The sequence below is a fragment of the Cupressus sempervirens genome, chromosome 7 (assembly GCF_028749045.1).
Source record: "Cupressus sempervirens isolate cs-2001-9-10 chromosome 7, ASM2874904v1, whole genome shotgun sequence".
Classification (NCBI taxonomy): Eukaryota; Viridiplantae; Streptophyta; class Pinopsida; order Cupressales; family Cupressaceae; genus Cupressus; species Cupressus sempervirens.
The window spans coordinates 627046156-627072211 of record NC_143124.1 but is presented as its reverse complement, the minus strand read 5'-3'; the positions used below and the strand labels follow the sequence as shown (position 1 = coordinate 627072211).

The 26056-nt window shown below is 36.0% G+C and overlaps 3 protein-coding genes and 1 long non-coding RNA gene across 6 annotated transcripts in view; 3 read left to right on the top strand and 1 right to left on the bottom strand.

The window, feature by feature from the left end:
- Positions 1-8665: 8665 nt before the first annotated feature.
- Positions 8666-26056, bottom strand: part of LOC149548258 (uncharacterized) — a 70046-nt gene continuing 52655 nt past the window's right edge. The window contains exons 3-5 of one of the 2 annotated variants that reach the window (XM_089792320.1): positions 9575-9670; positions 9229-9365; positions 8666-9040 (exon numbers count right to left, since the gene is read on the bottom strand). In XM_089792320.1, coding sequence (XP_089648446.1) covers positions 8863-9040; positions 9229-9365; positions 9575-9670 — 411 coding nt within the window. In that variant the 3' untranslated portion in view covers positions 8666-8862. Of the gene's footprint in view, positions 9078-9228; positions 9366-9574; positions 9671-26056 lie in introns of both variants that reach the window. The other variant, XM_089792321.1, reaches the window with a different exon arrangement.
- On the top strand, positions 15904-16784 carry LOC149548261 (uncharacterized). Its single transcript, XM_089793661.1, has 3 exons — positions 15904-16001; positions 16193-16735; positions 16777-16784. Exons 2-3 carry the CDS (start codon positions 16225-16227, stop codon positions 16782-16784), a joined length of 519 nt encoding a protein of 172 aa, XP_089649787.1. The 5' UTR covers positions 15904-16001; positions 16193-16224.
- On the top strand, positions 16820-17818 carry LOC149548260 (uncharacterized). 2 transcript variants are annotated; one of them, XR_016354008.1, is made up of 3 exons: positions 16820-17219; positions 17335-17487; positions 17636-17818. It is a non-coding gene; the product is annotated as an uncharacterized LOC149548260 (long non-coding RNA). The 2 variants fall into 2 exon arrangements; XR_016354009.1 differs by having other exon boundaries at positions 17335-17818.
- On the top strand, positions 18444-19516 carry LOC149548259 (uncharacterized). Its single transcript, XM_089792318.1, has 2 exons — positions 18444-18579; positions 18714-19516. The coding sequence occupies exon 2, from the start codon at positions 18728-18730 to the stop codon at positions 19292-19294; it is 567 nt and encodes a 188-aa protein (XP_089648444.1). The 5' UTR covers positions 18444-18579; positions 18714-18727; the 3' UTR covers positions 19295-19516.

The window sequence follows — 26056 nt, the reverse complement described above, 5'->3', positions numbered from 1 at the left end:
TCAACCTACCTTGCCAAATCGCTAGTGTGATCGAAAATGGTACACTAGTATGAGCGGGAGGTTGAATACTTTGAGACACAAAAGGGAAAGGGTAAGAAGAGAAAGGGAGCCCCTAGGTTAAGAGAGCAACAGACAAAGGCTCAAGAGCAACTAGTTGCTCCAAAAGAAGAAGCCCAACAAGAGCTAGAACGAGCTCAACCCAAGCAAGGACAAGCTGAATTAGCACAAGGAGTTCCACCGCCTCAAGCCTCGGCAAAAGAAGCATCCTTGTCAATACCTAGAAGAGCTAGAACAAAGATGACGATGGAAGGTGGGAAGAGCAGGAGACTAAAGAAAAAGAGCACTCCCTCATCACAAGAACTGAAAACAATCCCCTAGGTGGAAGATGAGGAGGAAGGGGAGCGAATAGAACTTGTACCCTTAAATAAGAGGACACACTCAGCTACTGTGGCTAAAGAAGAGAGGAGGAGAAGTCTGACTCAAATGTCATCTTCTGCGCCATGAGAGCCTATTCAGGTTGAGACCTCAGAAGATGAACAACAAAAGTGGGTTGAACAGATGGAAGGTAAGGGAGCAGATGTATTTGACATCTCAGATTTTGACTAATTCATTCCTATGGATATTGAGCTGGTGGGAGAGAGGATACCAGATACTCCTCGGAATGAGCCATTAGTAGAAGATTGGAACCATTTACCTCCTCTACAACAAGGATCTCTTAGCATTCCTCCTCCACCAGCATAGTCTATGCTAGAAGTAATAGATCAAGCATCAATAGCCCTACCTTCTTCAATGTTTAAACTAGAGAGTCAACCTCTAGAGGAAGGAGAATATGTGCAGCTACATGTCGATGAAGTATCTAAGGAAGGACAAATTATGGAACAAAGGAAACAACCTCCTCCTGATATAGAGGCCAAGTCCACAGCCTAGCATGACATGGAAGCTCACTCTCAAGTTCTTACTCGACACAAGAAGACTCTAGAGAGGAGTGATAAGGGAAACTGACATCAAAACCTACCTCTTTAGCATAGTACATGTCACCAATGGAGACAAAGCCATCATGGCTTAAGAAAGAGGTCATGTTCAAACATAAGAGACAGATGGAATTGACAAAAGAAGAGGGAATGACAAAATTGATAAAGGTGATCAAGAAACCTGAGTCACCTAAGGCTGATGCTACACCACTTGCCTTCTTAATGAAGAATCAAGATCGGGACCTTCTAGCGCATATCAGCATTCCACCTCCCCATGCAAACACAGACGATTTGACTCCTAAAGATTATTATATGAAGGAGGTCATAATAGGAAAGCCCACAATGGACACCACAAAAGTCTTGATTACCATGGGCCTCAAGCAAGTGTTTTCACACCTAGATAGGGATGAGTCAGAGCTTATAATTCTACAAAAACATAATGAGTTGTTGAGGGGATACTTGAATGAGTTGATGGGGCCGATAGACCTTGCAAATTCTAAAAAAATTCTAAGGGCTTCATTGGAAAGAAAAGAGATAGGGGAACCTTTGGATTCATTTTTGGACGCTTGCCAGAGGTGGCGTCACAATTCTAAGGAAAGGGGAGTGCAAATAATACAAGGTAATTTGAACCTTTTACACAACATCCAGACTAATGCCAAAAAAATGGTTACCATTATAAACCAAGATTTTGGGCAGATGGATGAGGTGCATACCAAGGCCAATGATTTGCAAGCACTCAAATCTATAAAAGGGAAAAGGTATCGAATGCTAATGGAGATATACTCAGCAGAGGAACTAGATAAATTAGTTGATTGGATAGAAAAGATATCTTCAGGGAATAAATTCATGGAAGGACAATAGGAAGATATTCAACAAATAAAGAATAAGGCTCAAAAGCAATTTTGGAGGCGAATAAATACTAAAACACCACTAGCCTTGAGATTTTTGAAGATGAGTCAAGAGCCAAACTCTCCTCAGTGCAAGCAATAGTTCAACAAATCAAGGCTTCAATCGAAACGGCTTCGTCAGAAGATGATGTTAGACAAGCATTCAAAACAAAAGAAGCATTGCCAGAATTAGATTCTAAGCTTGAGAGTTTGTTGGATATGAGGATAGAAGTAACTACTGGTAGAAATTTAGGAATAAATATGAGTCATTTGATTTACCAAAGGCTATGGAAGTGGCAAGGATAATAGAGAATTCAAAAGCAAGCATCCAGACATCACTTTGGTATAAAGGGGAAGAAAACCTAAATGTTGAAAATCAAGTTTTGACACTTAGAAGAATTTTGCGATTTTTGGGTCCTTTCACCAAGGTGTGTTTTTTGATGGTGAGCTTCACCAAGGTGCGCCTTTCAGCAATGCACTAACAATTTTGAGGAAGAAGCAATGTGCCAATATTTAACTGCCAATGGCTATTTTAGAGCATTTCATGCATCAGAAATGCATTTTGACTACAGTTCAACTCCAAAGACACCTAGAGAAGGTTGGGCTTCCATTTTTAGAGCTCTCAACAACTGTCAGATTATCTTCTTCTTTTATTGTTTCAAGTCATGTAAAGGCTCATGCACCTATTAATTGATATAAGTAAAGGTGGAGACCTAAATAGCACCATTTAGAGAGTCAGTTTGTATGTAAATAGCTTTATTTTATTATTGTTTTAGCATATGTTGCATTAGAAGAGCTCTCACTCATAACACAAAGGGAGGAGAGGATTCATTTTAAATATATGGATGTAATATGTACTCCGGGCCTTTATTTTGATGCAATAATATATGTTATTGGTGCTTTCATTCTAAGTGTAGTAAATCTTGTCAGAGTGTGTTATTTTTGTGAATGCATGTTCATGAGTAATAATGGAGCTAATGGTTTTATTATGTTGTTATAGGTGTGTGGTCTTTTAACTATGGTGTTTGCCTTATGTTAATAAATGTTGTTGTTGTGACAAATTGGAGAAAGGATCATCTTTGTTTTTGCATAGCATTTTGTCTCGTGTGAGCACGCTTTTTGTGGCCTCGGGATTTGATAAAATGTGAAACATCTTTCAGATTTCATTAAAGTTCTCATCAACAATTGCATTAGTGGAGTTGAAGAAGCACTACTCCTGATTTCATTAGTTTCCTACCAGATCCTTTTGATAATTTAATTCACAGACATGTTGTTACTTTGGTTTATGTTCATTAGGAATTTCCCTTTCAGTAATTTGTTTTAAATCTCTCGTTACTCTATTTTTGTTATTTTTTTTTCAAAACACTTGGTTGAAATAGGAATTCATATAGTTGCAATGGTTAGAAATTGCATTCATCATAAAAAAAAATTTACATTTTAGCAAAAAAAATGTGCAGATTGGTGGGTACCAGCAAAGGCCTCCTTGTGAAATTACATATTTATCTTCAATTGAGTTACCCAGCAGGTTGAAAAACAACCATCTAGAACCTTGGAGTTGGTCATTGATCAGCTTTTCAAGAGAGAGATTCGAAAGGATTCATGTCGTTAAGAATCATGCAAAATGACTGCTCAACAATAGTCTATTTCACTTTGCCCATCTTAAGTTTGAAATGTGACGTTCATAAAGCATAGCTTTTCCATTATTCCATTATTATTAAATTACAAGATTGCTACACCCCTCAATTCAACTCCACTTTAAAAAAGTACCTTTTTGTTCCCTGTGAGACCCTTCCCACTTGTGATTCTCTTCTTCCTCTAAGCATAGTGGATTGTTATTCAATCCCTCTTCCCTACTAAGCGACTTAGCCCCTTTTCCCCCGTCACTCTTCCAATTATGTTTTCTTAGGGAATGTCCTCTACCTGTTAAAATTCATAAACCCTCTTACTTGTGTACCATTGTCTTTTCCTTTCATGTGTTCTTCTGTCCCTTTTAAATTATTATATTTGCTAATATATCGAGTTGATCTTCTTCCTCCCACAATTAGAATCTATTTTGCTTATTTACAAGCTCTATATCTCTATTGGCTCTATAATAGCTAGTACGCCCATGAATTAGTCCTTCAAATTTCTCCACTAATTTACTTTATTTAACCTTCATATTTGCTATTGCTAATTAAATTTATTTCATATGTAGAACATATGTTTCTTTACTTGCTTGAGCTACATTTCCACTCTTGGCTTGGCTTAATTCATGCTCTAGTGTCATAATATTCTAATGCCTTGTTTCCATGGTATTCTACCAAAAAAAAAAAAAAAAAATTCCTTTAGCAATTGTTAAAAGTATTGTGATCTTTTCAAACTTAGTATCTTTCATATGTTCTTTCACCTCTAGGCTATTTAGTGTCCACATTATTCACATTAACTCCTAGATATAAACTATAAAGACCACATCAAATGTGTTAATTCTCCACCTCCAACTTTGTTAGTCTCAACGTGTTTTTCTTGCCCTCCTGCTATTTTGATTCTACTCTATAAAAACACTACCTCTAAGTCGTTGCAATTGTTTTATATGCTAACCCTAATCTTCTTAACATGCAAGGCTTTGTCTACTAATAACACCATCAAATATTTTTCTACCCATACAAAAGGATCTTGTTTCTCAAAGATTGTGTTTACTAGCACTTTTTATCACCTTGATTTCCATAATCTTGGATATGATTTTATAAGACACTAGATGGAAATATTGAAATATGTAAGAATCAAGATAATTAACTTTGTTTCTAGGAATAAGAACTAAGAAGTTAGTGTTTAATTCCTTAACAATTATTTATGTTATGTGTATAATTGCCACTAGATTCTCTATAAATGTCTCAAAGACTTTGCTTAAATACCATTGATAAGATATATAAGGAATCAATAGCAATTGAAAAGACAATCTCTAATTCTAGAGGTCTTGTGACATTCTTGGGATGATGTGTGTGTGTGTGGGTGTGTGGGTGTGTGGGGTGGGGAGGCGATGTGTATGTGTGTGCACGCATACATACATAACCCTCATCACAAATACATGCATTGAAACTCAAAGAACGATTAACGAATATCACATATAGTCCTAGCAGTCCTAAAAACATTGGACCTCATCAAGAGGTGTTTGGAGATTGCATCCTCAAAATGGTTGAAAGCATGGATAGACGTGGATGCATCCTAAATTTGAAAACATGGATAAGCATCAGCACAAAATTGTTGAAAGCATATACAAGCATAGATGCTTCCTTAAAAAAGGTTGAAAGCATGGATAAACATTGCTGGTCTAAAATGGTTGTTAATGAGGAACTAATCCATAAGAAGACTAGAAAATAACAAAATAAAAAGCACATGGAAAAGTGGGACAAGTAGCATGAATGCCCCAACACTAACATTGAAATGTTAAAAATGGTGCTAGAAAAATTTAGAGCTGCAATGTGGACAAAACAAAATGGTTGTAAAAAGTACGTTACGTTAAAGAATTCAAAATGAAAAGATATACTCGAAAGCGGCAATGAGGGGGGAGGCTAAAGAAATTTAGACAAAATTTTACAAAACAAAATGAAAAGCACAGCTGAAGACTGCCTTTAAAGAAAAGTGGAAGGACAAAACTTGTATATTTTGTAGCAAAGACATTGAAACTGAATGGCACTGCATCATTAGGATGCGGGACATATGAGGATTTATGTAAGCAACATAAAGATATGTTGAAGGTGGACAGACCAAACAAGGGCTTTAAAGAAACAAGGCTTCACAAATTAACAAAAAAAATTATCAAAATCCATAATAGAACATAAAAGGAAATATTAAAATGTATTTATATTGCAGCCTTTTAATCTTTTAGACCACTTAGTCTTGCAGAAGCCATCGAAATTCTTTAATTCATTCATTCAAATGGTATCAAGAGATGACTCCATCATACTGTAAAGATACACACTTTCTCAATAATGGGATCCATTAGTATTGTATTATTCGCACGATTTGTCATCCTAGATATGCATTTTCAAAAAGACTTCGATACTCTTCTTTATTAGAAGAAAGCAACTTTCACGCATGAGTAGTTAAGCTACAGCGTTCAAAACTTGGAGAAGTTTTGGGGAAAGGGTAATGCATCTTATCTTTCTATTTCCTTTTAGCCATTTATTTCGGCGCTTCTACTTCCAATGGATTTTATCAGCTCGGAAACCACATGTGATTTTTATTTTTCTAATCTATCTCTAACGTCATCTTAGGGGTTCTACTTCTAACAATCTATAGATCCTAGTGTGTAGGAGAATATTGTGTTACGATTTTTTCTTTTGAGATATGTGTTTATATCCTCCTTCCAACAAATTTCCTCCAAAGCAAGCTAAAATCATATGTTATTTTGAAGTTTGAAATTTCTTTTCCGACGGTTTCTTGAGGATTCTAACTTCTTTTGGGATCCTCGTATGAAGCCTTCCCAATCTTTCGTTGAGTGACATTATTTTCTTGAGATGTACGTTTCTGTTTTTTCGTTCTTCTTTTCGTGCACCTCAATTTGTGAATTTGTGAATTTGTAACGAAAAAAACTCATTTAATATTTTCTTCGAGATGGAAAAGCAGTTTGGCTAAGGAAATTACTTGTGGAATTATTTGGGCAAGCCATGAATCCTACAAATATTCATTGTGATAATCAGAGTTTCATCAAACTTTTGGTGAATCTAGTTTTCCATGACAGGTCCAAACATCTAAATTTTTTACCATCATGTAAGAGATAAGGTAGACAGGAATTCTGTAAAATTAGAATACATTTGCACTGCAGATCAGACGACAGCAGAAATTCTCGCCAAACCTCTCTAGAGTGAAGATAGATCACTTCAAGAAAAGACTTCATATGGTTAAATTGTATTTCATTTGTATTCTTTAAATTATTAATAAAATAATTTTTGTTAGGCTATTGACTATTATGGGCTCGACCATTTGTATTCATTATTTAACAGGTGACGATCTTTGAGATAATGAAAACTTGTATAAAAAACATTATGAAAGCTGACAATCCCTCAAATAACGTATTGAACAATATAGAGCTACTGTTAGATCCAGGTGAGTTCAAGATCATTTGTGATATAAGCATTTCTATGTCTACCAATCACAACTTGGATAAAAAAAAAATTTATTCTTCGAACTTTATCCTATTTTCTGGTAGATCTTAACTCAAGATCAAGTTGTGATATAGAATTACCTGTTTCTATGAGTCGCAACTTGGATAAATGAAGAATTTAATCATTCTTTGGATATTATCCTATGTATTGCATTACATGCAATACAGACATCACTAGTATAAGTGATGAGTCATATCACAAGATGGTTAAAATGACTCAGTATCATGTGTTCCGTGATGCCATTTTCTCAAGAAGATTGTGATAGATATAAAGTATCAATCTATGCTTGTTTATCGTAATTGATGATGCTAGATATGTCATCTCTCAGCATGATTATCAAGTTAAGAGGGGGTGTTAAGTTTATAATAGTGATATCATATTGGTCCAGGAGTGCAGACCGCACCATAGTCTTCTTCCTCCCAATACCATTTAAGGCATTATATATCTTACACTTCATGAAAGGATGGGTGGCGATTCTTGGTATATGTTAAATGTTAACACTAACTATAACTTAACAGTTATGTTAGTTTATGTTTAATTATCTCCATTGGTCGCCGATTTTTGGAAGTGGAGTATGAGCCGACTTAGAGAGGGTCATGTCCCTCTGAGGGACATGCCCTTTGGTCATGGTATAAAAGGTAGGTTTCATTGTAGTTTGAGGACACACAAAAAAGATAAGTCTGCTCCCTCAAGCAATAATACCTATACTTTTTATTGCAGATATATAAAACAATTCAAATCAGGATCAAAGGTGATAACTCCTACCGTCAAAACATTAAGAAGATCATCTTCAGCAACTAAAGGATATTATAGAAGTCTGAGTTTTGGAACAAAATTTGCAGAAAATTTACATGGACTCCAAAACAATGGCCAATTATTGGGCCTTGGACACCGTCTGCAGATTTTATAATTTCATTAAGCAATAATCCACTGGCCCATTGGACATCTAGTTAGTTTTTCTGTAATAAGCTTCTACCACTAAGTCCACTTTGCACTTAAATTAGTAGCCAATTATTGGGCAGAAAATAAAACTGTAACAAACATGGAGTTAAGATAAAAGAGCCACAGATCTCATATGACATTAAAATTCATATCGTCGTCTGACATTTTCATCTCCCAGCATAATTTCTTCACATCAATTGAACCAAGCCTGTGTACATTAGAAACAATGAATTCCATCTCACATGTGAGATTCTTACAATGTAGAGCCATTTGATTTAAATTGGCGTAAAGGTGTATCTTTCCAACCTTTATAATTCTGTGAATTGCAATTTATCCTGATGTGTTATTTGAGAAGACCGTTGAGCTATCCTATATAGAATTTTGTCTATATATTTGGGATGTTATCGACCAATTGCTGTTTTAGTAACCTCCCTTTATTAGATGTGAAACCTAGTACTTTGGTAGGAAAACAAGAAACAGGGAGCCATTTGGGGACGTTATGTCAGTGGCACATAGCAGCCTCAAAGGTAGGTTAGGGGCCAGACGGTCCCTTTGCATTACAATGAAAGTAGAAAGTAAGAAGGGCCTAACCTTATCACGTGGTAGCCTGCGTGCCTCTCTTAACAGAAATTATATGATGCAAATATTTTTTATAACCCGTGTATGAACCCTTTCCAAGTGTAATCCCACTTAGCACTTCCAAGACTCACAAAAACTAGTCTACAAATAAGAAGAGTTAGTAAATTGAATTGCCAATTTAGCATTCCCAATTTGGTCATATACTTGCACGTTACTTACCCATGGTAATTTACAAAAAAGTTGAAGACTTGTCTGTAAAATCTATTTGAACATTAATTATTCTCTGTGAATAATTGTTGAAGATCAATTTTGAACGCCATATATTGTGACAAATAAATATTATTCTCTTTTATCTTCTTCAAGATCCTCTACAAGATTAAAAACATCAGAATTAACAACCCTTCCTTTCCTGTCTATTCTGCTTGCAACATCAAGAGTGGATTTCATATCTCCAGCTGTCAGAGCAACTGCTTCATCATCATCAAAATCCTCCCCAGTTTCTTCCGAGTATGCATATCTGTCAAGAAATTGACAATGGCTCAAACATAACTTTCCTGAAATTCAATCAAAACATCAGCACAGCCAAAAGCCTATATATATAACCACTCCCACATAAATATGATAGGAATGTATCTTCTCTTCAACCTGATACTGGAATTGTGGTATCTACGAAAAAACAAATACACGGATGTGGCAACTACTTACCTTGTTGCATTATGAGATGGAGCCCAGAGGGCACAGATGACACACAGTAGTACAAATGCAAGAAATGTCCAAAATGCAGAGATAATCCAGGCGTTTTGCCAACGTTCGGTGAAGGGATCTGTTGCCTTGAAATATAACTGCAACCAAAAGTCAAAAGCCCACTCTTATAGAAATGTCACCAAGATATGCAAATCTGCTCATAACTCTAATTTGTTCGATGTCTGTTGAAAGCATAAAACAATTCAATCTCACAAAAACTTGAAAACCATCATATAAACTATTTGATAGTCGGAGTACAAAAAAATATCAATCTGTCCAGAAACTCAGATATCAGCATGTTCATTACCTCATAGCCAATCCAAGCAACAGAAAGAACAACTGCCACTGCCAATAAGTTTGTAAACTTTCTATAAAGCTCAAGCTTCGCAAAGCTTCTCCGTGCCTACAACAACATAAGACAGGCTTAGCAGATTGGCAAAAACTGCAACTCCTTCCTAACCATATAATAGAATGAAACCCACTTCTACCTAAATTTGAGAGGCTATACAGCCAGTGCTAAAGAACAGTAGATTGCTTTCTCCAAAGCTTCTCTGTGCCTATGCTAACTATCAAAGATATAGACCAATCTCAAATATTGTCACACACAATTATTGACTCCAACAATATAAACCAGAGATATAGACCAATCTAAAATATTGTGTCAGATTCAAATATATAGATATATTATGTTTGACCAAAAGCTAATGTCGGCCTTGTATCATATAAAGGGCATCCACATAAAGACATTAGTTGCAAATTGCAAAGCTTACAAACAAATATTTTAGAGCTTTTGTCTGGTTGTTTAGAATAGTCCAATATTGTTAATTACAAACTGAAAATAGCAGTGACATCTTTATGAACAAAGGAAAGAATACACTTCAGAACCATATTAAATTTTTAAACCTTTATTGAGTTTACAATCTGGCATCCATCCACCTCAAAGTAGGCAGGACTGGAAAGTGACTTTGACTCTATCACATGAGCACTAATAAAATTCATCGCCTTGGCCAATTTGTCATGTAAATCTGATCAGTAAATACATGTTCAAAGAAAAGCAGTAGTGAATGACCAAGAGGAGGCAAACTGTCTAGTTTTAAGAAAGCCCACTTCAAACCTCAGTTTCCGAAATTGTGGGAAACTAAACAATGGACCAAAGGCCAAGGAGAGAAATTTCTGAAACAGCCGAAGTTGTTGCTACTGGAATTACCAAATGATTACCATTTAATACAAGACTTGATATACCGCTTAGAGCATGAAGCAAGGAAAAATATAATATTTGCAAAATCACAAATCCATATACCAAATAGAGAATTGCAGAAAATGAATATATAATATGCAAAATATATAAATTAAGGCAAACTCCATTCACCGAATCATATCCACAGTCCTCAGTGCTCACATAAGGAAAGCTTCTACAGAACCAGGGCATGCAGGGGAAATGACTTATCTCAAAATGACAGTTGAAATTCATATTAATTGGAATACAAGTTCCGTGTATGTTAATAGTTGCGCATAAATTAATTACTAAATAAAGAGAAATCATGATCAAAAATCAATTTCTGATATTATAATCCAAAAATTGTCACTTGGAGCAAAAGACAAAACAGACATGTCAGTTGCCAAAAAATAGAATGCAAGGATATAGAGAAGCATCATGATTCAAAACTTGAAATTGCTTATAGATTTCATAAAATTAAAATATTATGAATAATAGCTCAGGAAAATTGAAATAACTTATCAGAAAGCCAAATATACGAATGATCAAGAGACATAAACAAACTAAATGGTTCTAACAACTTTCAAACAACAATAGAAAAAAAAAGCCTTGGAATCTATAAGGCACTAGGGAGACAAAACTCTAATACATAGCTTTCAGATCATGTCTTGGATGGTGTAAAAATATTATTTGAAATTTGCTCCAATACTCCAATGTTTGGGAAAGTCCTACTTAACCAATATTGTCAACAAAGGATGGGTAAATATTCTTTGAATGATCAAGAATATATGAAAGAATTGATTAATATCAATTCTACACAACCCAAGAAGAACCTATTAGCCAATAACCTGTTACAAGAGAAGAAAAATGGAGACAAAAGAAAAGTTGCTCTCAAATGTGAAAAATGCATAAGAGATAATGAAAAAGTACAATGCTCAACCTTATAAAGGTGAGATAGAAACCCTAAAGGAAAAAGCTAGGTTGCACATTATTAATTAATAATGTACCTAAATGAAGCTTAAGTAACTAGAGTAATAGAAACTTATATAATTAAATCAATATGATTTAATTAATAAGCATAAACGAAAATACTCTAATAATATAAACAAATTTAGTTTTGCAACCTTCAAACAAGATCAGATGAAAAGAAATCTTGGGTTCCATTAGGTACTTGGAGACACTACTCTAATACATAACGTTAACATCATATGTATTGGATGATTCCAAAAAATGATTTAATATTTGCTCCCATACTTCATTCTTTGAAACAGTCCTATGAAACCAATAGTGTCAATAATGGATTGATAATACCGTTCGAATGGTTAGAGACATTAATAAAATGATTCTAAAGACTTTCAAACGAGATTACATATAAAAAAAACCTTGGATTCTATAAGACACTTTAAGGCATAGCTCTAATACATTGCTTTAAGATCAAAATGTCTTGGATGGTTCAAAATACTTATTGACTATTTGATCCTTTACTTCATTGTTCACGACAGTACTACTTAACTGATGTTGTCGACAAGGAATGGGTGATATTTAATGGCTTAGTAATTGATATATGCCTTTAAAAAGAAGCTCATAATTAGAGTACTTTATCATGTATTTTGTTATCTCAAAAATAAATAAAAAATTGTATATGTGAATTAGGGAACATCATATCATTTGATGGCACAAGCTCCTAAACTGGAGAAGGGTTCTCTTGCACTTCAATCAATCGATATTATACAATAACAGGTTTTTCCTTCTTTCTAGTACCATTTTGGACTTTGATGAAGCATTACTCAGTTGTAAAACATGCCTCTACATTTTCAAGAAACATAAATGCCTAATTTTCTCTTTCATCTTACTTCAAATAATTTTTATCCGTGGGAGAATATATTTGGAATTTGGGGCCCTCGCCCAAAACAAGAGAACTATAGTACATCGAGATGTAAAGGAACTAATGGTACTCAGCCTACCTGAAAACCTAAAACACTAAAAGAAAAATCCACCTGATAAAACAAATCCAAATGCCTGAAAAGTCAATCAGGCAAAACATCAAACAAAGGCTGTATTGGACCCGATACACAATCATCCTTCTGCCAAATATGCTCTTCTACACTTTCAAAAGACAAGGGCCTCCACTGCCCACCATGAACCATCCCAAACAAAACTCAGAGCTTCCAAACACAATTTTCATCCTCTGACCACCTTCCATGGCATTTAACAAAATATCACAATTTCCCTTGAACTATTTGGATTCCGTGAAAGAAATGCTAGGAATTTCTAAACAAGCCAAATGACTTTGTACTTCCTCCTAGAGCTCTGCAGCCTTTCCAAATCATAAAAATCAATTCCCAGCCTTCATCAAAAGAGACAAATTGTTTAAAGCTAGAACCAAAGACTTCTTTACCGGACTTCTGCCACTTTCATGCTAGAATTATGAGAAGGGGAGTTGCCGCCAGGTGGGAGGACCCATGATTCCTCTTAATTGAATCAGCAGTCATTCTCCCGATTTCATGACCCATTTTTGCATCTAAAGTAAGAAAGAAAGAATAGGAGAAATGCACAAACACACCACCACGCTATGGGCCATTTTTGCACCAAAAACAACAGAGAGATCACGCCTAAGAATTGAAAACTAGATGGAATTTTAATATATTCTATAGGGGGATTAAGATATATTTTGGTTGATGTCTAGAGGCATTAGCTTGAGTCCCATATATATATATATATAGTAACCTGCCCTGTGAAATAAGTCAAATGCGGAGGAAGCAAAAGGCCCCATTTTAACATAAATCGTTTTGAATGACAATTTCAACACTAATGGGCGTATTAGCCTCCTTAGTGACTATAAACTAAAACAAGCTTTACCTACATTTACCCCAGCAATTAACTGCATTCAAAGTTTTCTCAGGTGTTAAAACAGACAGTCGTTGACAATACGTACAGTCCAAAATGCAATTCTCGTGTTTAAGAATTGAATGGATTTGCATGCATTGTTAGGGGCAATGCTTCCCAACATTTTCCTCGCCGCACCTGTAACCTTAAAATCCAAGGGAGCTCCCAAACGAATTGCGAGTACAATTTTGTCTTGGAAACAAAGCATGGATGGAGTATGGACTGACTTACCTTACCTTACCTTACTTTACCTACCTATGGTGAAGGATAAATAAATTAGCATAGGTTGACTTTGATTTGACTGTGTGAAGGAAATGTCTGGTCATAATTAGTGAAAGTACACCCCCCTTTGGTGATGAAATCCATATTCTTGTCAGCACCCATGCAGCTTCCTAACGCATCTGCGCATCAGGAAGCATCCACACCCGCATCCGGCATTTTTCCAAGTGCATCGATCTCTTAGGTTCCTTATCACCAATTGGTAAAAGGATTTCACCACATAAGTATGGCTACAGATGTCATTGGTATTACCCAGAAACCAATTTGGGCTAGGTTGATTACAATGTGGTGCTAATGGCACAAATCTTGGTGGAAGAGGTAAAAATGCAGTTTTGCAGCTACATTCAAATAAAGCTTGAGGGCTGAATGGTTTCTCTCATAGATGGAAAACCCGCCAAAGGCAAAAACTCACCAAACCCCCCAAGAGTTTAATCAGGAAAAATTTGGCGATTCTTTAAAAAAACTCGGAAAAACTCGAGAACCTAAAAAAACCGCTGAAATTTGTTAGAATCCTCTAAAATCCCACTCAAATCCACCTTGAATCACTTGCAATCAGCTAAGAATGCCTCCAAACCTTCTTCTCTCCACACCTCAAGGCTCTAGACAATGCAAATACAACAAACAATGAGCAAAAAAATCACTTTCTGCCCTTTTTAGCCATCACAGTCCACAGGCCAGGAAATCGCGAGTTTTAACTAAAAACTCTCCGAGTTTTTGCTGAGTAATCGGCGAGTAAATGTCTCCTAGTCAAGTTTTTTCCCCTGCGAGTTTTTCTGGGATTTACTCGCCCAGCTTAAGTACTCAGCGAGTTTTTAAAACTCGCCAACTAATCTATGAGTTTTCCATCTTTGGTTTCTCTACCCTCCTCTACCAAAAGATTTTGGGACTTTTTTGGCATCTCTATGTGGAGATTAGCAGAAGATGCAAACTAAAGGATCTAAACAAGGCCAATATTGTTATACTACCCAAGATGCTGGATTACCCATCATTCTCAAACTACTGCCCCATCTCCCTGATGGAGCCCTCATTTTTATGGTCTCCATTTATGTACTATCCTTACCGCCCCTATCTTTTCTCCCTATGATTAATAGGGTTGTTTTATTTTGCATATTCTATTGATATCTACTACATTAGCCTCCACCATATGCCTATAGAATATAATTTTAACCAACCCACGTGAATTGTTGCAAAGATTCTACCTGCAAATTACTTCCAGACTATCAATAAAAATCCCTCATTCTACATTGAAATTTTATCTATATTCAATACTGAAATGATTAATTGAAAAGCAACCAACCTCCTGTCTGTATCCCTATAACAAAGACCTTGAAGAATACATAATTATTATAGAATCTAAAGGGTAAGATGTCAGCTCCCCCATGGCAATCAGATAGATGTCCAGAATAGTAGAATACCATACAGAGGTTTAAATGCTTGAGTTTGGATTCAGCATTGCTTTCTTGTGAGACTGGTCCTGATAATCTGTCACATCAGGACATAAGTGGAGAGATTACATCCAATCTAATTAAAGATTTAAGACATGCTGATTAGAAGGTTCATCCAGAATCTATAAAGTTAGTAGACAGAACTTTTGAAGCAGCAAACAAACGTATCCAGCCTACTGGAACTGTGGAATTATTTGGGGCATTGAAAGCCAGTTGGTTTAATTCAAACAAGAACTTGATGATGACAACTCCAGCTACCGTAGGGAATGTTACATCCACAATGGGTCCTCCAGTTCAAAAAAGTAACAAGGATATCTTTCACCATCTAAAATATTGTCACAAATAATCAAGACACTCTTGTGCAGATCATATACTGTCAGGGGTGTTGATGAACTTATTGTTGAACACTCGTGGATCTAATAAATAAAGCAATATAATAATTATCATAGTTCCAAAAATCGCCATGAAATCGCCGAAATCGCGATAAGATTCATGGCTCCCGATTTTTTTGGAATCGGAAATCGCTGGTGGCGATTTTTTCGCATGAATCGCCTGAATCGCCAAAATCGGCGATTCATGGAAAAAATTGCCAGAATCGCCATCGGGTATCGCCAGAAATCGGCCGCGGCAGCAAGGATAGAAAGTTCAATTTTTAAAAAAAAACACATGTTTTATTTGCTTTCTAAGTTGACTTTCCTCTTTGTTATAACCCTAAGAGCCTTCTATTTGCTTAGTATGAGTAGAAGAGAGGAAGAGTGAGAGAGAAGAAGAGAAAAGAGAATCCATAGGTTTCCAACCGGCAAGAAGGAAGAGCACCAAAGAGATCAGAAGTCCATTTGAGGAGGCCATAAATTGCATTGGGAGCATTAAGGAGTCAATATCAACACTCCTCAACTCATTTGCAAGAGGTAAGTGTTGGTTTTTTTTTTGCATGTTAGTGTAGTATGCATTTTTTGTTAAATTTTTTTAGTGTTCATTTGCAAATCTTGAATGTTTTTTATTTTTAGTTTTACTAAATTGCAAACTAGGGTTTGTTGTTTTGTAGTTTTTGTTTATTAGTTGCAAACTTTGATTTTTTACATGAATTTTTTTATTGCAGCAGCCCTTTGCTTTCATTTTCCAATTTCCACAATGGGTAAAAAAGATGAATGCTGGAAATATAATGAAGAGTTTCCTGGGAGAACCAAATATCAAACAAAATGTATATTTTGCAAAGAAAAAATAAATTCGGGAGGTATCTATAGATTGAAATACCACATTGCTGGCATACCTGGCCATGATGTCACAGTTTGCACTCAACAAACCGCTGAGGCAAAACGCTCTTGTTTAGTGGCATTAGAAAAAATTGAACAAGACAAGTTGACTAAGAAAATGCAACTTGAAGGGTTAAGAGGTATTGGCTCCCGTGCTCCCACATCCACAACCGCATCTACATCTACAAGTGCATCTGCATCAGCTTCCGCATCCGTAGGTTGTGTTGGGGAGGGTTCTTCTAGGCCTCCTTTTCATCCTAGTGCTAGTGCTCATGTGAGTGTTAGTGGTAGTCGGTCTCATACTGAGACAGAGTCCAACACCAACCTATTGCGGCCTAGAGTGCGGAAAAGCAGAATGGATAGTTACTTTGTGCCCCGCACTACTCCTAGCTCCCAACCCACGCTTGAGGGCATGGGTTTGAACAAGGAGATTCATGATGCTGTCAGAAAAGATATTTGCAAATTCTGGTACTTTTGCAACATTCCATTTATTGCAGCCAGGTAATTGATTCTTTTTTCTTTGTTATCTTCAAAGTTAAAGTTAAAAGTAAAAGTAAAACTTTAATTATATCTACTTGTTTTATGATTTTAGTTTTTGACATCTAAATTTCTAATCAATATCATTATCTATTTGTGACAGGACTCCTTATTGGCAGAACATGATAGATGCAGTTGCCATTTGTGGTCCGGGGTTTAAAGCCCCAACTGAGGCTGAGTTGAGTGGATACCTCCTGGAGGAAATGGTTGAGGATATGAGGCATGAGCTTGAGGACAACCGAAAGGAGTGGATCGAAAAGGGTTGCACCATCATGACTGATGGTTGGACAGATAGGAGGGGAAGAACACTCCTCAATTTTCTTGTATCCTGTGGAGGTGATTGATCATTCTACTTTCCTACATACATAATTTTGAATCGTGATTGACTGTTTCAAATTTTGATTTGTTGATTGCTAATAGTAATTATAATTCGTTGTTTTGTTACTTGTAGGATATACCATGTTCCTCAAATCCATTGATGCTTCTGCTCATGTAAAAAACGCCACATACTTATGTGAGGTTATTGAGTAAGTTATAGCAGAGGTGGGGGAACAACATGTGGTGCAAGTGGTGACGGATAATGCAGCAAGTTATGTTGCTGCAGGTAAACTTTTAACTTTTTAAGTTTTGAAAATAAATTTATTTGAATTTTGAACTTTTTCTAATTCTAACTTAGAATTTCTAAGTTTCCTAAGTTCTAATTTCTAACATGTTTGAAATTTGAATTTCTAATTATCTTAAAATTGTTGTAGGCAAACTTTTGATGGAGAGGCACCCCACCATATTTTGGTCCCCTTGTGCAGCACACTGCCTTGACCTCATGTTGGAGGAAATTGGCAAACTTGAGTGGGTCAAGTCATGTGTGGAAAGGGCAAAAAACATATGTAAGTTTATTTATAATCATTCATTTGTCCTTAGCACAATGAGGAAGTACACAGGAAACAAAGAGTTAGCTCGTCCAGGGATCACGAGGTTTGCCTCGAATTTCATCACCTTGCAGTCCTTGTTGACATCAAAGGATGATTTGAAGAGCATGTTTGTTGGGCGGGAGTGGATTTCATCTTCCTATGCTACGACCACTGCAGGGATAGATGTGGTGGATTGCATATTTGATGATGATGGTTTTTGGAAACCTGCTAGAGAAATACTTAAGGTAATTTTATTGCAATTTAACATTTAATATTTTACAGTTTACTATGCTAATTGTTTAATGATTTAGTTTTACCTTATATTATTGAATTATTCTATATTTAAGTTTTGACTCAAATTTTTGTTTTACTTTATATGTAGGCCACTGAGCCTCTTGTATCTCTCCTACGAACTGCTGATGGGGAGAAGCCCTCTATGGGCTACATATATGAGGGCATGGATAGGGCCAAGGAGGCCATTAAAGCTCAGTATGCAGGAGTGCAGGAGAAGTATGCCCCTATTTGGGACATCATTGATAGGAGATGGCAAAATCAGCTCCACAGACCCATCCATGCAGCAGCTTACTTTTTGAATTCGGCATTTCGTTTCCGTCTTGACTTCAAGGTGGATGAGGAGGTTCTCACCGGATTATATACAGTGATCCAGAGGTTGAGTACTGATGAGGATAGCAGTGCTGCAATTATTGAGCTTGATAAGTTCAATAATAAAGAAGGGCCACTTTTCTCTAGCAGGGTAGCCATAGATGCTCGGGAAACAATATAGCCAGGTAAAAATTAAATAATATATTCAATGTTCATGAATCTAGATTCTAAACTTAAAGTTGATTATGTAATTTTAGATTTAACTTGTAATTTGTAATTTGTAAATGAGACTAATTATTTTTATTTTCCCTTATTTCAGATAGATGGTGGCAAATGTTTGGGGCCACAACCCCAAAACTTCAAAAAATTGCCATTCGTATTCTGAGTCAGCCAAGCAGCGCTTCTGGATGTGAGCGCAGTTGGTCCATGTTCGAGCACATCCACTCGAAGAGGAGAAACAGGTTGACAGTGCAGAGGTTGAATGATCTTGTCTTCGTTCATTACAACCTCCGTCTTAGGATCAGACAGATTTTGGGCACTGACTCCTCTCCGATCATTCTGGAGGAGATTGATCCAGAATCAGAGTGGCTCACAGAGGTTGTAGATCCAGTCTTCACTGAGGAAGACCGTGCGTGGATTGACCAGGTGGATATAGAGGCTGAGGCAGCTAGAGCACGTTCTTCAGGCATTGGTAGACGCACACGTGCACGCACAGACACAGGCCCTAGCGACATTCGTGAGCCCATCTTATATGCGGGAGATATGGCTCGACAGTCCTCTAGGACCTACATTAGACGCCTTGCTACTAGGCAGACTGGATACTCAGAGGCTGAGGCTGAGGCTGTAGCCGAGCTTGAGGATGATGTTGAGGATGATGATGACTATGAGCCTGAGGCTTGAGCTGGAGCCTTGTTTTTATATTTTGTTTACAGATATTGATACTGAATCATTGATAGACATATGTTTCAAACTTTCAAACTTTCATGGATCTTCATCTTAGATTCTTACATAAATTTATGATTTGATGTCTTATGGATCATCTTACATACATTCTATGATTTAAATCATTATGATCATTTGATTTCTATTTACTTCAGCTAGCCTACAATTTACATTTTAGAATCTTAGATAACATAGTTACGTATGTGATGGATTTTATGTTTCATGTTTATGTATGTTAAGTTTTAACTTCTATTTGATGATGTTATAGTGTGCTTAAGTTATATTCAATAAAGGGTGCATGAAATAAGTTTTAAATTGTTAAAATCTTTAAATTTAACGGGTTTTTTCAAATTTGCCGATTCATCGCCGATTCATTGCCGATTCATTGCCGATTCACGATTCGATTCGACCTTGCCGATTCCGATTCACGTTTCTTTGATAATTATACACTGCATGCAGATTGAAGACAAAATTACAATCTGCAGTTGGTCCATGAAATATAGTAGTAAAGTAATCAAAAATAAAAAATAAAAAATACCAGAAGACAAAGACATTGGACGCAACCTTTAAAATATCCATTCATGACAATGTCAGAGGTAGGGAATTAGACAGTAATGAAAAGTTCGAATGTATACAACAAATATGTTGAGCACCAAGCCACCATGGACAATGGCAAAGGAAAAGTCTGAGAAGAGATGCGATAAGTTAACCTGTGCGAATATGAAGATGCAAAACTCCCAAAGAAAAGACTAGGCCCAATAAAAGAATAGATATCATGTGAGAAAAATTCGATGGCAAACATGCAGACGTTCGCATCCTGACTGTGGAAGTAGACAAAATCATACACAGCGTTGATTATTTGATAGGCAACATAATCAGGATTGAAATTCATTACATATACATATAGCAACCAAAGAAATCAATTTGAAAGGAGTCAACGGCGATTATCATGCAATTGCCATGTCATATTAGGCATCGATGGGGCACAAATCAATAGCAGTAACATGTTCGAATCACAAAAGATGCATAATCTAGTGTGTAAGAGAAATCAGCAACAGATCATGGTTCTGTTAACGGCAAGGTCAGGAGTCTGAACTCTGAAGCAATACAATAACAAGACATATTCGACAAAAGGCATTTGAAGAAAAAATATTTTATTTATACTTGTAAGAAGGAATAAGGTCAGGAGTCTGAAGCAATACAATAACAAGACATATTCGACAAAAGGCATTTGAAGAAAAAATATTTTATTTATACTTGTAAGAAGGAATAAGGAGTGAAAAGATGATTTTTAATGTAAATTTATTTATTATATTTTAATGATAAATAAAAGCTTTTTGCTTTTTGATTATTCAAAAGGCATGGAGATATAAACTGCAGTTAATTCGTCCTTTATAATCATTTTTAAATTATGTAAACTTTTTAAATGTCAGATAAGTGAGATAAGTGAGATAAGTGGACACACTCATCTAGCATATTAAATATGATCATCATAGATATAGTGAAATATCGAACTATTTCTGTATCTATGTCCAGTTTGTCTCCCTACCATAGGAGTTAAAGTTCAATATGGACTAATTTAAGATTGCATATATATTTGATCTGTCGCATCTTGATTATTAAATTATTGATAGTATAAGTGCGTAAAACTTTATAAAGTTGTATGTGAAAATCTTCATTGTAGTTGACTCTATTGCCCGAATAAGCAAAAGCACTAGGCTGTTGAATTATTGAAGAATTATTATTGGAATTATATTTGAAATCACAAAATCTATATCTTCCTTCTTACAAGCATCATACCAATTGTTAAGAACCATATACAAAACATTCAATTATTTCAAGAAAGCATTCGACTTTACTTTGATCGAGTTCAAGGATTTTGCCAACCGAAGAACTCACAAGGCTTAAATTCGCTATAGAAAAGCCTTGAACCAACCAATCAGCATTTGAGGTGAAGATGTACCCGCATAGGTGTAGCGAAGGCTAAAATGCAAGAGAATCAAGGTCATTCTCGTTCGTTGGCAAGAACTGATTGTGGAATCCTATTGGAGAATTGGCAAGCTCTTGGATTTCCAATCTATGATTTTGGGAACCAACAAATTGGCGACTCTACTAGGGAGAATTGCTTACAATATATATTGTGAAGTTACCTAAAATTTCAAATTTTGTGAATCAGAATCAAATAGTTTTGTTTGGAAGCGTACTTTGCTGGAAGTGAGAACCTTGAAGATCAGCAATCAATACATTTTCCTTGAAAGAGGTAGCAACTCTATTCAATAAGATTTCAATTGGTAACTCTACTGAGGGAGAGGACTCAAAAGGAGATGTTGGATAGTTTTTTCAAATGCATCAATCATTTCAAAGAAAGCCTTTCATTCCATATGGCATCAGGCCATTAGATTCTAGCAATTTTGATTATGAATCTATCAAGTTATCCCTAAAACTTTCAAAACTTGTACAAAAGTTCCATGGAGAATGGGATGAATCAGCACTTCAACACTTGGATGCATTCTATACATTCATAGAAGACTATGAGGTTTCTATAGAGGATCTACTAATGAAGCTATTTGTCACAACATTGAAAGACAGTGCGAGGCAGGCATATGAATCACTACCTACACATAGTATCTCATCTTGTAAAGTGTTTGAACAATGGTTCTGAAATGAATTTCATTGTGCAAGCGAGGAAGATGGGATGCATTTTGAACAGTGTGAATATCAAAATTGCAGCACGGAAGAAAATCTTAGCATGTCTCCACTTGATGCCTTTTTTAGATTGGAGAGATTTGAAGGGAGTCTTCAGCGCATTTGTATATGAGAATGACAAACATTTATCATGAGATACCATTAGACATCATGCCCCCATATGTGGAATTTATAAAGAAATTCTTTAAGTTGGGAGTCTCACCAAGTAACTCCGATTTGAAGCTTCTTTTCCAGATATTGGAAGAAGGTGATGGAGATGAAGAAAGATATACCAAAGTGCTACAAGAACACAATGATCTTTCAAATTTGAATGAAGAAGTAGTTTTTGGTCAGTCTGAAGCATGGTAACAAGAATTGTAATGAAACCACCTGAATCATCGGTTTGGCGACTCAATTCATGGTTCCCGATTTTTTTTTAAGGGGTAAACCAGATCAGCGAATGAATTGCTGATTCATGCGATTCATGCAAAAAATCACCAAAATCAACTACAATTTACATTTACATGAAAGGTAGTTACATATGTGATGGAATCCTCATTTATGTTCCATGTTCATGTACGTTAGCTTCCATTGGATGATGTTATAGTGTGTTTAAGTTATATTCAATAAAGGGTGCATGAAATAAGTTTCAAATTGTTAAAATCTCTAAAGAGGATTCTCTAAGCGTAGAAGAAATTTCAGCCTTGTTAAATTTGAAATATCAAAAACATATTGAAAGAAATGGTCCAATTTTTTTTCTCAATTAACCATGGTGAGAAAATTGATGGATCAGCACATACTCAAGGGGTACTAGATGAAGGATATGATAATTCCCAGAAATCAAATTCTGAAGATAAAATCGAACTCCATACAATGTATGAACATGAGGAAGTTTCAAAAGAATGAAGATATTAGTCTTGTTCATGAAACATCTCATGATCCAGATGAAAATGTCATGAAGGCATGCCTGAATTCTCTATGTTCCTGAATCCATTGTTTGAAGAGGAAGCGGATGAAGATATGCCTGAGTTCACTATGTTCTTGAATCCATTATTTGAGGAGAATTTTCCATGCAATCAAGTCCATCAGCATCATGATGAAGATAGCAGTCCGAATTTTGAAGTTGACGAAATTCATGATGTTCATTCAGAAGGTGACACATCTTTCCGTTCATCCTATGAGCCGGAAGTACATTAAATGTGTGAAGATGAGATGGAATCAGCCAGGCATGATGAGAATATGTTGAGGAATAATTCTGAAAATTATCTTAGTATCGTATCCGATCAGATTTTGATAAAAGGGAAGTTCTTGAGCTATCTTTAAAATCTTCTTGTGGAGATAAACAATATTTTGAGTATGTAGATAAGGCAAATTGTGTGCAAGTAGATATCCAAACAGAGAAAATTGATCTAGATGCCAGTATGACTGATCAAATGCATAAGAATCCTCTAGTCAACAAAAACCATAATGCACCTAGACATTTCTCAAAGCCAAAGCATAAGTCATATACCAAAGAATGCATTAATCGAATCAAACCAATGAGTACTCTCCACAAGAATGGTGGCATCGTATTCAACATATCCAAAGTGTTGCATGATCATAAGTTCATAACTATGTGTTTGATAGAGGGAAGAATCTGTGTTCATTTTTGGGGGGCTTGGGACAACCCAATTTCACCATGCATCATGTTGAGCATGGATGCTCGGTCTGCTACTCCAGAGACAGCTGGAGTCTCATTATGCCCACAAGGGGCATATGTCCCCAATCAAAGACACTCTTGGAGCCCCCATTTTTATGGTCTCCATTTATGCACTATCCTTAACCACCCTTATCTTTTCTCCCTATGATTAATTTTGTTGTTCTATTTTGCATATTCTATTGATTTTTACTACATTAGCCTCCACCATATGCCTATAGAATATTATTCTAACCAACCCACATGAATTGTTGCAAAGATTCTACCTGCAAATTACTTCCAGACTATCAATAAAATCCCTCTTTCCACATTAAAATCTCATCTATATTCAATACTGAAATGATTAATTGGAAAGCAACCAACCTCATGTTTGTATCCCTATAACAAAGACCTTGAAGAATACATAATTTTTGTAGCATCAAAAGAGTAAGATCTCAGCTCCCCTATGGCAATCAGATACATGTCCAGAATAGTAGAATACTATACAGAGGTTTAAATGCTTGAGTATGGATTCAGCTTTGCTTTCTTGTGAGACTGGTTCTGGTAATCTGCCACATCAAGACATATGTGGAGAGATTACATCCAATCTAATTAAAGATTTAAGATATGCTGATTAGAAGGTTCATCCAGAATCCATAAAGTCAGTAAACAGAACTTTTGAAGCAGCAAACAAATGTATCCACTCTACTGGAACTGTGGAACTAGTTGGGGCATTGAAAGCCAGTTGGTTTAATTCAAAGAAGAATTTGGTGATGACCAAATGCTTGAGTATAGATTCAGCTTTGCTTTCTTCTGAGACTGGTTCTGGTAATCTGCCACATCAAGACATATGTGGAGAGATTACATCCAATCTAATTAAAGATTTAAGATATGCTGATTAGAAGGTTCATCCAGAATCTATAAAGTCAGTAAACAGAACTTTTGAAGCAGCAAACAAACGTATCCAGCCTACTGGAACTGTGGAATTATTTGGGGCATTGAAAGCCAGTTGGTTTAATTCAAACAAGAACTTGATGATGACAACTCCAGCTACCGTAGGGAATGTTACATCCACAATGGGTCCTCCAGTTCAGAAAAGTAACAAGGATATCTTTCACCATCTGAAATATTGTCACAAATAATCAAGACACTCTTGTGCAGATCATATACTGTCAGGGGTGTTGATGAACTTATTGTTGAAGTATCGTGGATATAATAAATAAAGTGATACAATAATTATACACTGCAGGCAGATTGAAGATAAAAATACAATCTGCGGTTGGTCCATGAAATATAGCAGTAAAGTAATCAAAAATAAAAAATAAAAAATCCCGGAGGACAAAGAAATTGGAGGCAACCTTTACAATATCCACTCATGATGACGTAAGAGGTAGGGAATCACACAGTAATGAAAAGTTCGAATGTATACAACAAATATGTTGAACACCAAGCCACCATGGATGGTGGCAAAGGAAAGGTCTGAGAAGAGATGTGATAAGTTAGACAGTGTGAATATGAAGATGCAAAACTTCCAAAGAAAAGACTAGGCCCAATAAAAGAATAGATATCGTGTGAGAAAAATTTGATGGAAAACATGCAGACATTCGCATCCTAATTGTGTGAAATATCCCCAATATTTCTTCCTCAAAATAATATTCAAAACTTAAACATACGAAGTTGCATTATAAGCCAATGATATAAAACCGGTAGACTCTCATAAAATATCATAAAACATGTTATTGCATTATACCACAGCAATACAATAACTATTACCCAAAGTCCAATCTTAAACACAGTTTTACAGTCGGATTGGAATACTAAGAAAAGAACCTGTAAGCACACTCGAGACACCTGATGTGATGTCTCCATGAACAATTGGTTTGCATCCATTGTCTACTGGCATGAGGTTTTATGTCCTCCCGCTAGATGAAAGCTAAAACTTTCCAAATAACTCTCGCAGGAGAGAAACTGAAATCTAAATCATAAACCATGCCTCCTAAATGAATCTCTCTCCTCTTAATCCTCAAAGTTGTGACCCTTCGACTCCTTTCCTGTCTCTTCGTCTTATCTCTCCTTGTCTTTTTTAGCCCACTTTATAATACTAAATTGATCTTTTATAATTTTATCCCACACTCTCATAGTCAATTTTAATATTATATGAATATGTCTTTAAACTTCCTAATGTCCCAAAAAGGAAACATAAATTTTCCCTCCTCGAGATTACTTGTCCTCAAGCAATCAGTACCAAGATCTCATATGAATCTGCAGGTAGCTTTATAGCCCAATCAGAAAACAATTCCTGCCACACTACAAAGCAAGGTGTCAAAATGCAACCCTTCCATCAACCAGATCCCTGGATC